Source organism: Lissotriton helveticus, chromosome 1_1, assembly GCF_964261635.1.
Source record: "Lissotriton helveticus chromosome 1_1, aLisHel1.1, whole genome shotgun sequence".
Classification (NCBI taxonomy): domain Eukaryota; kingdom Metazoa; phylum Chordata; class Amphibia; order Caudata; family Salamandridae; genus Lissotriton; species Lissotriton helveticus.
The window spans coordinates 363,749,808-363,769,594 of record NC_136057.1 but is presented as its reverse complement, the minus strand read 5'-3'; the positions used below and the strand labels follow the sequence as shown (position 1 = coordinate 363,769,594).

The window sequence follows — 19,787 nt, the reverse complement described above, 5'->3', positions numbered from 1 at the left end:
GTCCATTCGAAGACCGCCTCCGGAGTATCAAAGAAGTGGGTCCGTGACTGGAACACTACCCGTAGGCGGGCCGGATATAGTAGAGAGTATTGGATCTTCAGACCTCGCAATTTCGCCTTGGCTGCTAAAAAGGAGTGTCGTTGTTGTTGCACTATTCTGGTGTAGTCCGGAAAAATCATGATCTTCTGACTTTCAAATAGGAGAGAGTCCTTTGCCCTTGCCTCTCGTAAAATAGTGTCTCTATCATGGAAGTTCAGAATTTTAGCTATCACCGGCCGTGGCCGCTCCCCCACAAGCGGCTTCTGCGTTAAGGCCCTATGTGCGCGTTCTATCACAAAGCAGCGCGATAGATCATCCGGAGGGAGCCAGCTCTCCAGCCATTGGGACAAGAAGCGTTCCATATTCCCCTTCTCACATCCTTCGGGAAAACCCACAAAGCGAAGGTTATTCCTGCGCGCCCGCCCTTCGGCATCCTCCACTCGGAGCGCAAGACCTTTCTGGATGGTTTCCACTGCCGCCAGTTTCTGCTTTAGGGCCCCCATGTCGTCTTCAACAACTGAGATTCTGGATTCCGCCTCTGTGATTCGCGACACAGCATTGCGCAGGTCCTGGCGCAACAGGGTCACATCTGCCCCAACCGTTCCAATCTTGACGTCCAACATATCTCTGGATTGTGTGATCGCTGCCATGAGCGCTGCATTGTCCGGCCCGAACCCTGACCGCCTCCTGATGCTCCGGGTCCCCCACTCGGCCCGGTAAATTTATCAATGGGCCCCTGCTTGGCCGGCCCGCTGCCCCCTCCGCCCCTGGTCATGTTCGAAGCGCACTGGGAGGCTGTTGTCTGCAAATCGGTGGCCCCACCAAGATCGGCGCAGGGTATGCCACACAAGGATCTCTCCCGCCCCGGGGTCACAACTCCTTCACACCGTTGTCGTCGTTTGCTGCGGGGTACCCCGGGGCCTTACGCCGTTCCACCCTCCCGGCTAAGGTGCACTGTGTGGCTCCAGCTGGATCCCGTTCCTGCGCTGCAGGGCCCCTGGTCCAGCCGCCGCTCCGCAGGGGGGGCGTCGTGTCCCCACTCCAGGCCACCCCGACTACAAGGGGCCCCCTCACTGCTCAGTCGCACTGGGGATCCCCCTGGTGCCGCAGTGCAGGTCGTGGCCCCTCTTCCCTGCTCTTCACATGCTCTGTAGGGGCCCCCGGAGTCACTTACGGTCTGCCAGCACCGCCGCAGGGCCACCCGGGGCTCAGGCGACACGCCCGCGGGATCTTCTGGCTGCCCACCAAACTGCTGCAGCGCTATGTCCGGTTCCGTATCTAGGGGCACGTCTCAGGGGCACTGCACCGCTAGTCTGTCCGTGTCGCCGCCAGGCCGCCACCGAACACCACCGGGTGTCACCAAACTCGAAGTCCCGGCCTCTCTGCTCTCGTGTAGACCGCAGCCTTCTGTAGGCGGTTCCACAGCACTGTTCGCCACAGGGACAGCGCCGATGAGCCGCTCACCGCTCCGCTGCCACCCAGAGGCACCAGGCCAGAAGCACAGGTTGGCGCGGCCGGCCCGCTCAAGGATCTTCCGTCCGGAGGGCGCCAAAATGGAGGCCCCGGCTGCACTCGCCGGGACCAGGCCGCAGGCCGCTACCGTGTCGTTCGCCGCTTCTGAGGGCTCGGGAACGCCGCGCTCCACACCGGATGATACCCCTCGCTGTCCGGTACAATTACTCCGGGTGTGGGCGACAAAGCTAGGTCGTCGGATGGATGTCGGGCCGGTGGGAGCTCTAAAAGGCTGCGTCCACCATCTTCGCCCGCGAAGCCCCGCCCCCTGTCAACAATATTTTTGATGTCGATATTTCTTCCCCACGATATTTTTGCGGCGATATTTATGTCTCTCGATATTTCTCTGTCGGTATTCCTGCTCTGCACCATTGCTAATAAGTAGAGTGCGTGGCAAAGTCTGCTTTAGTGTGTTTTCACAACGACACCAATCTTCTTCTGAGAGGTGTGGCGCCGCGGCCAGGGCGACTGACACTGGAATCTGGGGATCAGGGTTCGATCCCCGGCTCCGGCGGCAGGTTAGCCCAGCACCATGTGACTCTGGGCAATAGCTCGCTTAATCTTCCCGACGGCCCCCAGCGCCTAGAGACCCTTACGGGTGATTGTGTGCTTTACAAATGTGGATTATTATTATTATTATTATTCTTCGGTAGTGTGCAGTTCTAGATTGCAAGTAATGCTCTCTAACTCATGTGGCCATCCATCGTATGTAGGGGTCTTTACAGAAGTGCCAAAACACATCATGTTTGTTCAGTCCAATGCTAGATTTTTCAGCTCTTTTTTAACAACTCGGGGGCTTGTACAAATCTGAAAAATTTTGTTGGGATGCCCATTTAATGATCTTTCACTTCTCAACAAGAGATCCTGTTAGCCGCTACCAGTTCTCACTAATGCCATATATCTTTTCAGTAGACTATCATAATTAGATGTCACCAGCTGATCAACCTGATTAATGAATTAACACTCTGATACACCGGTAAAGGACCACACCCAAATGAACAACTGTCTTTTGGCATCATGCTTGTATCAAACTTGAAGGCCAAATTGTGGTTGTGATCTTATTAATCTCCTTAAATTCTCTTGTTTAAAGTAGACATCAGGATATCTTTGTAAACAAAGATGCCTGCAGAATAAAGATCAGCCTTAGTCTTAGAATTCTGCCTATCAAAGAGAGGGGTGTATTTATTTACCACAATAGAGACACGACTGGTTATGTGGGCAGTGCAAATGTAGATGGTAAAGAGGGCATCCCTGAAATTACCCATAAATGTAGCAAGTCTCACAAATAAGCAACAGAATCTGCTAAAAGTGCATGTATCTACTAGTGTAATCTGTCTCCAGGTTTGCCGGGTAAATCCCAGAGAAACATCCACAAACTATACCAAATGCCTTTTCGCCATCTAATGAAAGGACAGCAAGTAATACGGATCAAGATAATATCTGTGTTGGTGTCCCTCCTAGGCGTAAAACAATGTTGACAATAGTTAATCAGCGATGAAATATATTTATTTATATTATTTTCAAGAAGTTTAGAAAATATTTTAACTGCTAAAGAATGAAAAGATGGAGATTTAGCACATTTTCTAAAGAATGTCTCATTTGCTTTTTTCCCATTTGAAATTCCGTCTCCCTCCACAAGAATGCCAATAACGGCTTCAGGATAGAAGTCTAGATTTATTTGGTATATTTTATGATTTTTACAAGGCCATAGTCGATGGCAATATTGCATATGTTCAATTTTGTGCAGACTGCACTGAAAAATCATTCAAATATGTCCTTTCTAGTGCAACAGAGGCAAAATGTTTCCAGTTGAGAGGGTCGCGCCTTTTTCTTTTAGCTGTAATGCTGCTGTCTTGCCGAGTCTTTCACCATATTTATAAGCAATGACTTTATTCCTAGCTGCCTCGCAGGAGATTTTGATTTTACTGAACCATTAGTTTTTGCCTTCATAAATAATAATTACTTATTGCTGTCCTGACTTCTGTGACCATTCATAAAGCTTGGGATATGTTCCATTAAAAAAAGTTTTGAAGGCCTCCTAAACCAAAGCTAGGTGAGTCAAATCTTTTTCTGTATTCTACTATTTTGTAATATTTGCTCGCGAGAACCAGAGTGATTCCCTGTTATGAAGTAGAGCCCTAACAAACACCTCCTACATTGAATGTGAGGTACATCATCCAGGTTAATCATAACACGAGCATGAACTGTTCTGCCACTTTCAAATACTGATGAAATAGGAATCCAAAGTAAATCAGTTTGAGAATAATAGGAGTGTGTCTTACAGTGGAACTAACAGTATGGTGTATCACCATGTTCCCAGCACGAACAGTCGTTCAGCTTACATTATGTAATTTGTTCCAAGAGTTTCTTTCTTCTGACATCCTGAACTATGATTATTGCAAGTGCATATTAACAGATGGGCTTGCAGGGAATTTAAGTCACTCTAAATTAAAAAATATGCTTTCCCGGGAATCAGTTTGTAGAGATGAATCCTAAAAGGTAGTATATCGATGTATGTTTGGAACACAAATGCTTTAAACAGTCAGTGATGTATTCCTCCTGTTGTCCTTGGCAATCACCTGTTGGCCCAAGCAATCAGTATGGAATTTCTAAAGCTTCCAAGTCTGGCAAGTGCTTTTTTGAGTAGTATCAGCATGTGGATAACCCATTATATCAAAATTAGAAGTGATTCCTCAATTAATTTCCTTTTTTCCACTACACTGATCCCTTTAACATCTCATGTCAAGATGTTTATCATTGTAACAACAAAGTCTTGTTACTTTTACAGTCTTACCTTTGCTGTATGTGCTTTTGAACTTTCATCATTCATGAACTTCCCCACTGTAGTTTGCCTTATGAGCCACTGCTCTATATCTCTCGCTCTCTCCTTGTCTCCTCTTTTTACATTTTAAGGGTTTCACCCTCTTCTTGTATTCTATCACATAGTCATTAAGTCTTGTTCTTTCCAAACTCAGACCCATCAAAAGAGAAACTCTTATGCAGTCCTATTATCGACGACCTGCCCTTCTTGCCGATGAAAAGTCTGATGTGAACCAGACTCTTGAGTCTTTAAAAAATATAAACCTTGAAGTCATTTTATTTAGCTCTATTCAGCCCAAAACACTTCATGTTGCACAGAAACCTCATCATGCCTCAGCATGTGATGTCATCCTGATCACCCTACTTTTTAACTCATTTAGAGTTACTTGTGTGAACACGCATGACAAGAAAAGTACTCCTGAAAAAATACTATCACTTTAATATTTTGTATTCCTCCATGCTCAAGCATCTATACATGAATGAGCTCAGTTCCTATTTAGTTTTGTATCTTAACAACAGCCAACCCCAATTTTTGTGTTTTTAAGCCTAGTGGGTAGAGTGCATTGATGAAATTCTGAGTGACGATGTCACTCTTTTGGTATACTACTTTCTTCAGAGCATTAGACATTCTCTTTCATATGTGGCTAACAATAGAAATGACCATGACCCACACCTCTTTATACATGCATTTGCATAGTAGACTCGGACAAACCCTGTTTTGTTTTGTCTTGAGATCCTTCATCTGATATTTCCCCAGGTTTTCTCTGCTGTAATTTGTTTGAGATCACTGAAAACCTATCTCCTTAAAATTCCCACTAAAAGGCTGGTGCAGAAGTATTCACTGGACTTCACAGCAAGATGGAAGCTGTGAAATTTAGGTTAAGAGAGATTTGGTGGTATGTGGTAGATCTAGGACACAGGATATTATCTTTTACCATCCCACATTTCCCTGGGAGTGTAGGTAAATGCTGTGATGATAGATGTGAATCTACTGCAGGAATACCATAGATAGCCGGTAAAACGTGTTACCCAATCAGAGCTAGCCCACCAGATGTCGGCCCACTGCCCTGCTGGTGGGAACTCCACTAAACCCAAATTGGACAGAATGCTTCACTCAAGGACCAATATGCTATCTTCAAAGAAGCAAGACAACTATACTATACCCCATCCTGAAAGACAACCACTGCATTTTTTTTTCAGAACAAATTTTATTGTTATGGTATGGAAGATTGCGAGGAATCCACGGTACTCCGAACACCGGAGGGGTCGTGAGCATAAGATCAAAATACAGAGATAAGCAATCAATATAGACATCAGCATCAATCAACATTTTCAAACAGCCCTCAATCCCCCATCCCGTAAGAACTACCCCCCACCCGGTTCCCCCCCTAGCCCCGTACACGATGTCCATCACCTCTGGTGAAGTAATCCATATGAAACCAAAAAAAAGGCAATACACTCCTACCCACGCCCTGGTTCACCTAGCATTTGTTCACTAGTGTCTACTTGTTGCATGGGCGGCTCCAGCCACAGCCCCCTATAATCCGCCCACCTTTTCCAAATTTTGTAGTGCTTTCTGGGGCAGTCCCGGGCTTCAAACACCGGACGTTCTAGACCCATAGAGTAGTCCAAACCCTGTTTCCAAGCCTCAAGCGGGGGAGCTCGAGGGCTTTTCCAAGCACGGGCCACGTCCCTTTTAGCCACTACGAGGCCCAGGAGTAGTAGTTGTCTTTTATAGATGTTGCCCCCCACTTGCTCCAAAACATGTAAGAGGCCCAGCTGTGGTGTACGGGGGAGTGACCAACCCAGCACCTCATCCAAACAATCCCAAACTCGCTTCCAGTATCTTTCCAATGCCCCGCAGGACCATACCGTGTGTATGAACGTGCCCACCTCTCGGCCACATCTCAGACAGTCAGGGGAGGCAATCAGACCAGCCATATGCAATCTCTCCCTCGTGTAATAGGCCCTGTGTAGGTATTTAAATTGGATGAAACGCAGTCGCATAGCGATAACAGCCTCCCTCGGAGCCGCAAGAGACAACCACTGCATTTTGATTTTCCCTGACTACATGCTAGCGGTTCAGCACCAGAGTGCCTCCTTTCAAGGCGAATAAAGAAAATATTGCAACACATGGGGGGTAAATACACACAACTGTTCTCTGCAAAACTTATAGTGATGGTGGATCAGAAAGCCCACTTTTTTGAGGACCCTACGTTCATTTGAGATTGTCCAGAGAGCCGTGGCACACCCTCACAGTCAGACCATGCCCAAGACTGGTTGCATTGCCGTTGGCGCCTTTGGGGACTGCGGGGTGTGAGCTCGGCTCCTCTGTGGTTCTTTCCCAGGAGCAGGTCAATAGCGTCAGGCTGTCTGCAGTGGTGGGTGGGAGCTACCTTCTGAGAACTCTCAGGTGTCCCAAGTTCCACTTCTGAGGCCTCCAATGACATTGACTCTTCTTCCTGTGTGCTGGGCACATCCACCCCCAGTCACCCCTCAAATGACTGACAACCTCCTTTAACTTGTGGATTGCTGCAGGGTTTCTCATAGCGTTTCCCTGACTTGTACATTACCTCTGTTAGGCTCTCCATAGACACTTGTCAGGAGGAATAGTGCTCTCTGACACAGGGTCAGTTCAGAGGCCCTAGGTGGGCATTTAGGTACACTCCACACACAATCCTTGAGCGATTCTCTGATTAGAGATCCACAGTTGTCGGGGGCCTAACCATACCTTCGCTAGGCGATACCCCCTTCCCGCGGATTGCCCCAAAGGGAAACGCTGGGCTCCTCTTTGTGTTTACAGTGGGGGCTGCTTTGCGACCCTCAACCCATCCCGATGACTTCCCTCGCATCCCGCTGTATTTAACGGAACGTGCACCTCTTACCTGCAGGTTAGTAGTTCTGCCAATGGGCGGCCACACAAGCCAAAGGGCATTCCTTCATGGTGGCTGGCCCGCTGGTGTGGCCTCTGGAGGTCCTCTCCTTGGAGGCCATGACAGTGGACATCATAGTCTTCCTCCTTCTTCTCAGAATTCCTGTGAAGGAACTCTGAATATTGTTTCCCCCAAAGCAATATAGAGACCATTCCTTGAGGTCCTTGGCCCTTTTACGAATCCAAGATGGCAGCAGCAGTTTTCTGATGCAACTTTCTGTTCAGGAGGTATATAAAGGGTGGGTTTCTCATTTTTCCTTGTGTTGCAACACTTCTTGCAACACAAGTTCGCACAGCGAACTACTCTGCTTATGCCAGGAGGACCCTGATCTGGATTAGAGCAAGAACCCCTTATTCCAAGGGGAGAGGATGTAGCCTTACGCTAGAGCGGTCGACCTTGAAGCTGGGGAACCATGTTCGAGTCTCTGCAACGATGCTCAACATCCTGTGATTCCGGGCAAATCACTTCATCTCCCGGTGCCTAACAAAAACATGAATGTGTCCTCATGTAACGAAACTGATGCTATGTAAAGTGCTCTGATACCCGACGTCTCGGGTCTAGTTCGCACTATATGAAACTCTAAAAAAAAATTGGAAAACAAAGGGTAGGTTTGTCCTGTGGGAGGCCAGTTTAGGCAGGTCATTCCTCATCATTGTTGCAGTTTTATAGAGCACAAACTCTACCCAAAGGTATCGGAGTGCTTTACATGAGCACCGTGGGCTGCATTTATGCCCCCTCAACTCAGATCAGTTCGGTTTTTTACAGCGCCTCCCTCCAATTCAGCGAAATGGTCACATATCTCATGGGTCGTATAGGACTACTTGAAATGCGTCATGGACACATTGCTGGACTGTCGCACCCTCCCCTTCCCAGGGTTCCCAAAGGTCGAAGCCTTCTCTCCTGAGGTATTCAGTGGTCCTTGGAAGGCGTGCGGCGCATCTATAACCTGGGGATTGAACTGTACTACGTTATTCCCCTTTTAGTTCACTGACCGCCTGAACAGGATTGAATGCTCAGCCCCCCCTTGTCCCTCTTTTTCCTCCCTTGGATTAGCTGGCATTTAGGGGTTCACTCACTGGCCGCATAGCTGAATACTTGGAACACAACAATGGGTCTATACCCTCCTTGGCTACGGAAGTGGCTACAGAATGGGAGGCCTTTAATGTAGCTATTAGTGGAATGTGTATCATACTATCCTGTGCGAGCAACATTCTTTAACTCTTGAGCTGGATAGGGTTGAAAAGACTTGTGTAGACATCTAAAGGAAGGTTGCCGAAGACCTGACACTTAGACCCCATCTCGTGTTGGTGGAACAATTGCACTGTTTCGATTATACAGCCCACGCTGCCTGGATGCATTCAGAGGAGGACAGGTCTGGAAATCTCTTGGCGTGGCTGGTTAACAGGGAGGCCAGACAAACCCCAGTAACGTCCCTTCGCAGCCAGGATGTCTCCCCGCTTTACTCACAACAGGACATTCACTAGGCATGTATTACTTTTACTAGAGCTCTATACTGTCCACCCTAAAGTTCCTAAAGATATCATCTGGGCTTTCTTAGGGGGTGGCCCCAACCCCCGAGCCGTCCCTGAAGGCATGAGAGGAGGTAGACATGCTGATCGCTAGCCAAGAAATCAAAGCAGTAATCACTGATTGGGCCACGGGTAAGACTTCCAGAACCAATGGTGTCCCAATAGTTTTACAAGACTTTGCAAGTTACCTTACATGAAACTTGTTAAACTGTACAAAGCAGCGCTTAATTTGGGGCATCGCCCAGCTACTCTTCAAGAGGCCATATTAGTCTTACTGCTAAAATCAGAAAACGATCCCACAAACCTGGTTGCAGCCCACTAGTGGTTTTAAACACAGACTCCAAAATTATAAGCAAGATTTTAGCCTGCCATATACAACAGACGCTCCCCTGTTTGGTTCTTGTAGATGAAAACAACTTCATCCCCAGTCGCAACACTTCTCTGCCCAAAAAAGTCAGGACCTGAGCCAGACCCTAAGTCTTACCCGGGGCAAGGGGCACCCCGAGGTGTCCCGTCATCGTCTCAAAGGCCCGCAAACCATCTGCGCACTCCTCAGTCCCTACCTGGCCGACAAACAGAAAGTCATCCAGGTAGTGTGTCACTTGTGTTATGCCATGGGTGGTAGAAAGGGCCCACTGAAGAAAGGAGCTGAAAGCTTCAAAATAAGCGCAAGAGACAGCACATCCCATCGGCATGCAGCGGTCAAAGAAGAAATTGCCTCCCCACTTAAATCCTAGCAGGTGTTGACTGGATGGATGCACAGGCAGGAGGCGGAACGCGGATTTGATGTCTGCCTTGGCCAGCCATGCCCCCTTCCCAGTCCTCTTGACCATGTCTATAGCCATGTCAAGTGAACAATAAGACAAAGAACAAGCCCCTTCATCCAGCCAATGGTTCACGGAGTTACCCCCAGGGTAGGACAAGTGATGTATCAGTCAATATGCTCCTGGCTGCTTTTTTGGCACCACTCCCAGTGGTGACACCAAAAAGTGCTCATGGGGGCGGGGGGAATGGGCCCGCCACCCTCCCTAGGGCCAACTCCTTCCTAATCTTCTCGCTGACCACTAGAGGCAGTTCTCTGGCTGATTTAAGGTTTAACGCATCCCTACAACCCAGGAGACCTTTTTATGGTATCCTGAACCCGTCCAAAAAACCTTCTGCTAGTAGCACTTTTTCCTTCACAAGGGGATAAGACCTGATTAGTGGGAGGATGTTCTGCATGATGATGGGGGAAGGACCTTTGTTGTTTGCAGGAGACTGTTCCTGCCTATCAAAAGTGGGGGGGGCACTGTTGTCAGTCATCGTGTAGGTCTGGCCCGTAATGCTACCCTCACTGGTGCGGAGCGTCTGGTCTGTTGGCCTGGGCGGCAAACCATGGCTGGTTGTGCAGGAGAAAGCTGCATGATGGGCGCCGCATTTGCTACAGCTGTGCGTGAACTTGCAAGCCCTGCCCCAGGTGCACACCCCTCCATTGAACAGTCTGCATGTCCCAGAATTAAAACGTTTTGGCCCCTCCCTCGACCCCCACGAAAGGACTGCTTGAAGGGCCGTCTAGGAAATTGCTCCCACTTCTTGCTTTCTACCTCGCCCTGCGCTTTGTATGTTGTGTCCTTCTTTTCACTATTGGTCCTGCACATGTGCTTGATCCAGAGTTGTATCTCCTTCTGGTCCCACTCTAACTCTGGGCATATGGCCATTCTCTTGCAAAAATCTAGATCGTAGTAGAACCAACCCATCCCCCCTGAATGTCTTGCTTCATGTTGGATGGTGCTTGCGTATTCCATCAAGGCCTCACTTTGGTCAGGTTCTTTCTGTACTGCTACTGCAGCTAAGATGTTGAATGCCTCTGTCCAATTCTCTAACGATTTCTCAGGCCAACGCTGATACCCGGTCTTTTTCTCATTATCCTTCCCCCCCATCTTTCTAGTGTCAGCACCTGCCGTTCCATGCATCAATAATGTCAAGATATCAATGTATTCTCGTCTCCATATCCCTTCTTTCGCTGCCTGCGGTACCTGCCATCCTAATGAACAACGGCTTAATGAACAACGGCCTGAAGCCAGGGATGACTATTGGTCGCGGTACCCCTCCTGCGGCCCCCTTTACTATCTCACCCTGAACGGGAGTGGCCCCGGTCGGGCCGGGCTGTACCACCTCCGCTGTAACATTTGTGTTTGCTACGCTGGCGCAGTGCAATGCCGTGGCACTGGGCTGGGCGGGCACCACCTCAGTTGCCACAATTGAGTTTGCTGCGCTGGCGCTGGGTGATGCTGTGCGACTGGGCTGGGCAGACAGCCCTACGGTTGAGGCCGCGGCAGGAGCAGAGGATACTGTGGCTGGCATACTAGTTGCAGTGGACCCTGCCCCAGACGTTGCGGCAGCCGGCGCCCCTTGGTGAGCCCACACCTGCAGCACCGATGGCCGCTGCTGCGGGGGCAGGTGGCAATACCTGTGGTACCGCCGCCATATCATCCAAACCTTTTTGAAAAACTGACATTAGCACCAGCATTTGGTCCATCGCCTTACCCATTTGGGCCAAGTCAGTTAGGCCTGTGGCCGAGTCCTGCACCACCACTGGTGCCCTCGCAGGCTCGGGGGCCTGCGTGACGGGGGGCTGTTGCGTCGGTTTCATCAGTTTCGTCTTCGATCGCGGTGCCTCGGCCGGGAAGTCTTTGCAGGTTTGCTTCCGGTTACGTTTGGACCTCCACAACTCTTGGCTCGAAGGTCCCGCCGCGTCATCCGGTGGGTAGGCAACTACAACGCCCGAGTCCTCTTGCCTACGCACTCGATAAATCCTTGCACCCACACTGGTTCCTTCGCCTTGGCCACGGGCAAGAATTCAGCCCACAACACCTCTTGCGGCATGGCCGGGTCGTCTACACCAGGCCCGTGGGTGAAAAGCGGAAAGGGGGTCCCGAGTCCCTCATCCTGGTTGGCTTCTGCCCTTGCGGGTCCCTACGGGAGAAAAAGTACGTGAGTCGTGCGCAACCCTGGTTTGACCGCACCATGACTGCACCCAGAAATCTCGCACCAGGCCCCACCCACCCCGTGTCCCCTAGTCACCGTACCGCGCCTTATACCTGGTTCTCTACTTGTGGTTGCTGACTGTCGGACTGGCCGTTCTTTTCCAACCTTCTGTGAAGACTGACCTGAAATGACAGGGTAAAACTAACCAAGCCCACTCCCATCCTTAGTGCCCGAACATGATGCTTGCCCGCCAGCCCCCTTGGAGGCGTGCACCGATCACAAACTGCGTGACATGGCCCAGGAAGCTTCAACGTATATTCCAGGTGGGGTGGGATATTATAGCTGATTGCACTTAAACTATATACCTTGCAGTGAAATTACGCGCCTACCAAGGTGAGTCATAGCTGAACGCGTGCGCCTCCAATACACCCCGGGCCATTTCATGCGTAGAGCCCGCTACCAACCCTCAGTGGTCAATACCAGGCTTTAATATAAGCAATGTATTGGTATTTGGTGTCCAGACCTCTGAAGAATGGAAGGCTGATATGCGGGGCTTATAACTCGTAAACGCATCAGGCGTTTTTGAAAACACCCCCTCCTGCCTGTCTACTGTTCTACTGCGTAGGTGCGGGTGCTGCGCACCGCCTACGTTGTTTTAATTTTATTTAGGGCAATAAATATTTGCTTTACTAGTGACCAGCAGTGCCCTGCGCCTACAAGGATGCAGCGGGTTAGAACAGTTTTCCATTATGTAGTATATTCGGATTGCACGTGTTTCCTTGCCGTAGGGCTGCCATTGTGTATTTACGCAAGCTTGCGTTGAAAGTGTGCAGCCTACCGCCACTACTCCGCTGGGCCTGTGACCACAACCCTGCCTGTATCTGTCGCAGCTAAGCGTGCGCTTACCGTTGATCCCAACCAACCTTGTGCTCTGAAAGGGGGTCTGTTTGCACAGTATTTTATGGCGCAAATTTGACCTCAACTGAATCGAATGTCATGGCGCTTTGAATCTCATTCGTTACGCTACACACCCATTCATTATATTTGGCACGGGGATAAGATTGTTAGAAAGGAGAATGCGGGCATCGATCTCGCTACCTCTCGAATGTCAAGCGAGCGCTCCAGCCTTTGAGCTGCTTCAAACGCGTGCTCTGACCGGGTACGTTTTGCTGCGTTTTAAATATACAGCGCGAACTAGACCTAATATGTTCAATCGAGTGTCATAGCACTGTGCCTATTACCAATTCAGTCACCTACAGGCACCGATTCATTTTCTTATGCCCGGGGAGGAGAAGTGATTTGCCAAGATTAAACGCGTGCTCTGTCCGGGTTCGTTTAAAATATATCGCGCAAATTAGACCTAAGATCGGATCACGTGTCCTGGCGCTGTGCCTATTACCAATTTAGTCACCTGCAGGCACCCCTTCATTTAATATGCACGGGGAGGAGAAGTGATTTCCCAGATTATCGAATCTTCGGCGTCCCAGCTGGGCCTCGAACCCGGTTCGCTCCAGGGCCTGAGGTTGAGCGCCCTAGCCGGTAGGCCAACTCCTCTTTCAAAGTTGTTAGCGGAAATCACTGTTAACTACCGCCCAATCCACTACATATGGGGAGACTACATCCCAGTCCGAAGTAAGGACTCGGAATCATGCCGCATCAGGCAACGTTGCAGTATACATGGAAGCACTTTGATATTCACCCCGGAGAAGTGCTGCGAACCCCCAGGGATTTGTTTACAGCACCTAGGTGCAGGTGTAAGCACTGCGCCCACCCTTGGATGTTCTCATTACACGGTCGCGTAACCACACCCGTGCCGGCCGCCATTGACCGCGAGCGCACCGGCCCGGTTCACGGTAAGCCACGTGGGCCGCCCTGTCCCAGCCCTACACCACAGGCGGGAGAGCGGACACACAAGCTTTCTGCTCACTCCCCGGCCACAGCGACTACTTTCGTGGCAGGCTCGCCCAGATACCACACGATTTGGGAGCAGCCCCACAAGCAAAATGGCGGGGACCGCACCGTGGCCGGGAAGCGGACGGGGAAAATTGCACACATAACCCATGCTTACCCCCCCAATGCCGCTCCGCGTGCCGCACAATCGGGATAAAGGCTCACATGCGGACCCCAGCGGCGCGACGAGTGCGGTGGTGCATGGTACATGGGGGGGGGGAGGGGTGCTCCGCTGCATGGGGCAAGCAAAACACGCGGCCCGGACGGCCGGTACAGAGACCCATCGCACCCACGGCCCGCCAGAGCCCTGCCCGCCCACACGCAACATTCAGCCGACCAGCCACGTCTTCCCCCCTCCTGTGGTATCCTACCACAGGGCCCTGTACAACCTGGACTTATCCCAGGGACGGGCCAGGCGGGAGAGGCAAGAGCGTGGCACATACCTAAAACTCGACGACGACGACGGCAGCGCTCGGGCAGGCGGAAAACCGGAACAGAGGCAGAGCCAGGGCAAACCGGAACAGAGGCAGAGCCAGGGGCAGCCGGGGCTTAAGTTGCAGGCATGCCCCCATAGGTAAGCCCTCCCCTGGCCGTGCGTCATGCCGACCCGGAGAGGGGCAGGGAGCCTTCAAGTCTCCCCTCCACGCCCTGGATACAGGGCGGGGAGCTCCGACTAATGGCCACTAGGGAGCTGCCCTGTCAATGTCCCCCTGCGTGGGACGCGGGCAGCGGCATTCCCCTTGACAAAGACTCTCCAATTGAAATTATACATAGTCTCTTGTGCTAATTATATCCAGCGCCATACTCTGTTATTTTGTTACATGTACTTATCTTAACCCCCCCCTTCTTGCTGGATAGAAGAAAAAGCTTGTTTTTTTATATTTTGTAATGAACAAACAAATACTTTGCAATGTAAGATGACTTGTTATGGGTACATTATTAAAGACTAGCATTGCAGGCATTATTTTTTCTCAATAGGGGACTGTGGGCATACATCAGTTGATTTACTGTAGAATAAATCATTCATATATTGTGTGCATCTCCAAAGAACATTTATTCATGAATTTATTTAATTTCCCAATGTGTTGTTGGTTGATTAATGGATATGTGATTCCAATCTTTTATAAATGGTTGACGTTTAATGTGAAACATCCAGTAGGGAAATGGTTGTTGATTAACCATAATATGTTGGAACAATTGCTGAGGTCCCTGGAGTATATGAGGGTCATGTTATTTCAAATCGTTTTTGCTTCTGCAGTTATCATTTGAGTTAATAAGGATGAGAGGTCCACATTTGGGTTCTTCCACAATTCCATTCCAGTGTGCCCCTACAGAGCCTGCCCTGTTTGGTTGGAGAGTTCAGTCGCTGCCGGTATGGCTCGCGGGTGGGCTGGAAGGGGGGGTCGCAGAGGGAAGGGAGGGTCGCGAGTGGGGGGGGGGGGCCTGGGGTTAATTCAATAATAAAAAAATACATTAAAAAGTAAACTTACCTCTCCGTCGAGATGCCGCCCAGCCAGGGGCGTATGGGGATGCCATGATCTCCATGCAGGGTGCATTGCAGCCTGCATGGAGAAAGGCAGAGTGCGCATGACTGGTTTGGGCAGCCCCAAAGGTCCGACCAAACAGTATTTGCTCACTCAGGAGTGGTCACACCACTCATCCCCTGCCCTGCTCGCAGAGCATTCCCGCCCAACCGAAACTACACATAAAATGGTAATAACTGAAAGTTATTACTATTTTATGTTTCTGCTTCCCGCACTGAGAGAAAGCAGTGGGGAGATGCTCCTCCGCCCTAGTGGAGGAGCCACCCCTGGGAGAGTTGGTTGGAAATCTGTTGTGTGGGAAGTGCTAGTGGGATGTGTGCGATCCTGAACACTTTGGGGGCGATTATGATGGCGGACGGACCTGAGTCCGTCCGCCACCATAGAGCAGGAGGGAACCTCCGCATTGCCTGTGGAGTTCCCTCCTGTGCAATTAGGATGTGACCGCCACCCTGGCGGTCACATCCTCTATTTTTACCATTGCGGCGGGTGCGGCTTGAAGCTGCATCCGCCGCAATGGTAAAAATGCATACATTACATTTGTATGCAGAAAGCGGCAGGCACCGTGCGGTGCCTGCCGATTTCTGCATACAAATGCAGGAGGGTACCATAGGTACCCCCCATGTGCACTCCCAACCCCCCTTCACCTAGGGGGCCCGCAACGGGCCCCCGCAGTGAAGTTACACATGCATTTCCACGGCGGAAAACCCGCTGCGGAAAAGCATTTTTTAAAGCCCTTCCTAATATGGCGGACGGTGTCTGGGAGACACCGCCACCATATTAGAGCTTTTCCGCCGCGGTTGTAAGCCAACCACGGCGGAAAATCTGCAGACGGAAACCAGGACCCACCAGCCATCCTAATGTGGCGGTGGGTCTTTGGTGGGTCCGCTGCGGTTTTTCCGCATCCTCCGGGCCGGCGGTGACTTCCGCCGGCCCGGAGGATGCGAAAAAACCGCAATCATAATAGGCCCCTTTGTCTGGTCATGTTGCAGTGAGTGTAGTGTTGCTGGTGCACATACTGAAATTACTAGCAGGATGTGAGAAGAATAGACCGTGAATTATATGGTCATTATTAATGAAGCTGAGAAACAAATCATCGCCGTGGTGTGGGTGGTGTCCTCCATTGCTGACTGTGATATTTTTACATTGGAAAACAACACCACAGTATATATGTCTGTGGGATCCACGTAGAAATAGTGTTTATGCAGCCTACTATTAGTATTTTTGAGTATCTCCACACCCATGGTAAGACAAGTTGAAGGGTATTTGGGATTCTCCAAGATGCAGTGATAGGCCAACCCATAAAGGTCAACACTACGGTGTATGGGGCATGGTATCTATCCATAGTCGAGATGGCGGCACCCAAGAAATCCACTGCACAGTATGAATTTTATCGGGTCTGTGGAAGGCTAAGCAGCCAAAGCGAATCAACAGACTACAATATATGGACCTATGACGTGCCTTTATGCAACTGAAATAGTAGGAAGAAAGAGAGTGGTCACAGAAAATGGCCAGTGTGTGAGCAGATTTCTGAAAAATGTGATTGCACTCTTGGGAACAATCAAAAACAACCAAGATATAGTAATACAATTTTTTTAATTGGCCTAACTCTCTAACCAAATAATGAGCGAGGCTGAAGGCCACTGACCTAGCGCTGCACATCTCGTGCTGCAGTCCTTCACATGGTATGGAAGGTCATCTGCCCAGCCACCGGCCATGCATGTATGGTGGTTAAATTCTTTGACTGTGCTCAGGTTCCCCAGAAGCTAAAACACTATCAATATTCTACACAGCTTGTGGTGTAGAGAGTGATAGCAGATAGCTTTAGAAGATGGGAGCAGTGCTTAATTTTAGCCAGGGGTTTCCGTGGCCCGGCACTGGCACTTATTTATCAACACTTGCACATCTGACAGTCCTCTCCATGGTGGCGTTTGTCTAATTTTGGGTTCAGCACAACAGATGTTTAATAACTGAATGTACAATACAAGAAGTAATACCTGCTACCCAAGCCATTCTTATAGATTTGGGTGGCTAGGATTAATCTGAGTTGTCACTTATAGAAGTGTGTTGGTTAGTAGTTGTGTTGATGCTGTACTTTGCAGCGCTGGCAGGGCCAATGGGTGGTGCAAGCTCAGTGGCCTCCTGGCAGCCTTGCACTTTTTTTGTTTTTTTTACAAATTAAGCACTGGATGGGAGAGGTTAAAGTAAAACTTCTGCAGTGGTTATTAATTGTCAAGGATTTTGATATGAAAGAGGAAGGGCCTATAGGATGCAGTAGCCTGGGCGAACTAAGAACATAGCGGTTACTATACGCAGGTATTACAAGGAACATGTTTGTCAGACCCTACTTCATCTTAGCATATCAGTGTGAAGGTAAACCTTTTCTCATTTCATCTGGAGAAGACTCCCCAGGTGTGTTTCTACATACAGCACAGAGTGGGTGAGGGGTTCCTATGGCACTGAAATGATTTTTGTGGAACAACAAGTGCTTATCCTACTGGGGAAAGGCACAGGGGGCACACCGCCAATTACATGCCTCCTGATCAAATGGAAATCGAAGGGCATGAAAAGTTATTGTTTGTGAATAGTTTGAGGGAACACCAGTGGCAAACAAATCTGCCAGATTCAGGCTTTCCTGGCTGTATTTTGGTTCATTTTGTGGGTGCTGTGTTATGCTTCTAAGAAACCAGCTATTATACATTCACTATTGTCATCATCTGGCAGGTTGGACCTCACCAACGTGTGAATGTCTCAATTGTCATGGACGATGCCAGAACAACATGTTGCCAGTATAAAGTCGAGGTAAGCAATTTGGTTTCGAAAGATAAGGGCATTAATGTGCGAAGAATGTGCTTTAGAGTTTTTGATAATGCACCTTTTTGACTCCAGTGCTCCTAAACCATGTGTTACATTGTATGTAACCACATTTTACCTGTTTGTGGCCACTTAGTTCCCTAATATTGTTTTAGTATTACATTTGCTAAACACTTAAAGTTGGCCTGATGTTCAAATGGAGGTAAGACCTTCTTCTCGCCCTCCTCCTGTACCCACAGAACCTAACCACTTCAGTCAGTGAATGTAGACAGGAATTCTTTTGTGTTAATGTTACTCGTTCCCTGAACACTTACACCACCAGCCAGGCATACCCCTTTTTCAATCCTCATCCCTGGACTTCCAGTTTTTACGGTAGTTATATTAACGTCTGTGGGCGCTTCTCTGCTCTTGCACCCTCTACTCCCACCTTTTCCTCATCATTAGACAAGAAACATTTTACATAGCATTGACGGTGATGTGTAAGTAAAGTAAGATGCATCCCTATTTATAGAAATAAACATTTGTTTGATTTTATTGGGCAACTGTATGAAAAGCAGTGCAGTATATCTAACTAAAAGAAGAGTTATCTACGGTTTCTATTTATATCAGAGTGATTATTATCGCCTTTCAAGTTTCAACAGGTGTCTTTTTCATTTTGTCTTTAATTTTTGGAGGGAATAGATGGCACACATGTCAGAACCATTCCCTGTGTGAATTACTGTAGTCTATGACTAAGTAAATATATTCTCTTTAGAATGATTATTGCATGAAAGTTTATCTTGTATTGATGTGCTGGAAATGTGGCATAGATCTAGCTCTCCTGACCCTACTTTGTACAGTCGTTCTTTGAGTAATCTCTGCAAGTAGGTGGCCAGATGCTCCCAGATGTCCTACCTGTGGATGACTGACACAATATCGAGATAAACAATATTGTTTGACACAAATGTGTTAACAATTACGTTTATCATAATATTGTGTCCCTATACTTATAATGGTAAGTACAAAAAGATTGGGAAAAAATATAGTTGACACTAATAACATCAAAAAGTATACAAACATATTAATTCTTTAATATGAATAGTTTAAAGTAGTAATTGTAAAATATTTTAATATATACATTTAATATCATGTAAATTAAATACATTCTACTAATATTTAATACTCTATATGTATATTCACTCACAAACACGTGTGTGTGTGTATATATGTATTTGTAACATTAATACAATTATTTATTTTTACATCATATACATTTTTTCATTCTTTAAAAGGTATTACTGGGAAAATAAAATATAATAAATACACACTAAAACCATAAAAATATAAACAATTCAATAATAAAAATATATGAAATAAATTAAATATTACAAATTCAAAACCCTCAAAAAACACGTTTTACCAAAAATATTATAAAGAGTAAGGAAGCATTGTACTTCAGAAGGATTAAATGTACTATTCTCACTCCAGTCCGTGCAACAGTAGGGAAAGAGCTGTACTTCAGAGGGGTAAGATTTACTATTCCTACTCCAGTCTATGCAACAGTAGGTAAAGCGTTGGACTTCAGAGGGATACAAATTACTATTCCCACTCCAGCTTGTGCTACAGTAGGGAAAGGGTTGGACTTCAGAAGGGTTACATTTAAGCATGGGCGGATCTAGCGGATCTCGCGTACGCGAACTTGC

At 48.3% G+C, this 19,787-nt stretch overlaps 1 protein-coding gene across 2 annotated transcripts in view; it reads left to right on the top strand.

Annotated features, from left to right (window-relative positions):
- IL17RA (interleukin 17 receptor A) overlaps nt 1–19,787 on the top strand; it is a 264,599-nt gene that overhangs the window by 202,846 nt on the left and 41,966 nt on the right. For both annotated transcript variants that reach the window (XM_078673656.1, XM_078673657.1), the window contains one exon: nt 18,016–18,093. In XM_078673656.1, coding sequence (XP_078529782.1) covers nt 18,016–18,093 — 78 coding nt within the window. The remainder of the gene's footprint in view (nt 1–18,015; nt 18,094–19,787) is intronic.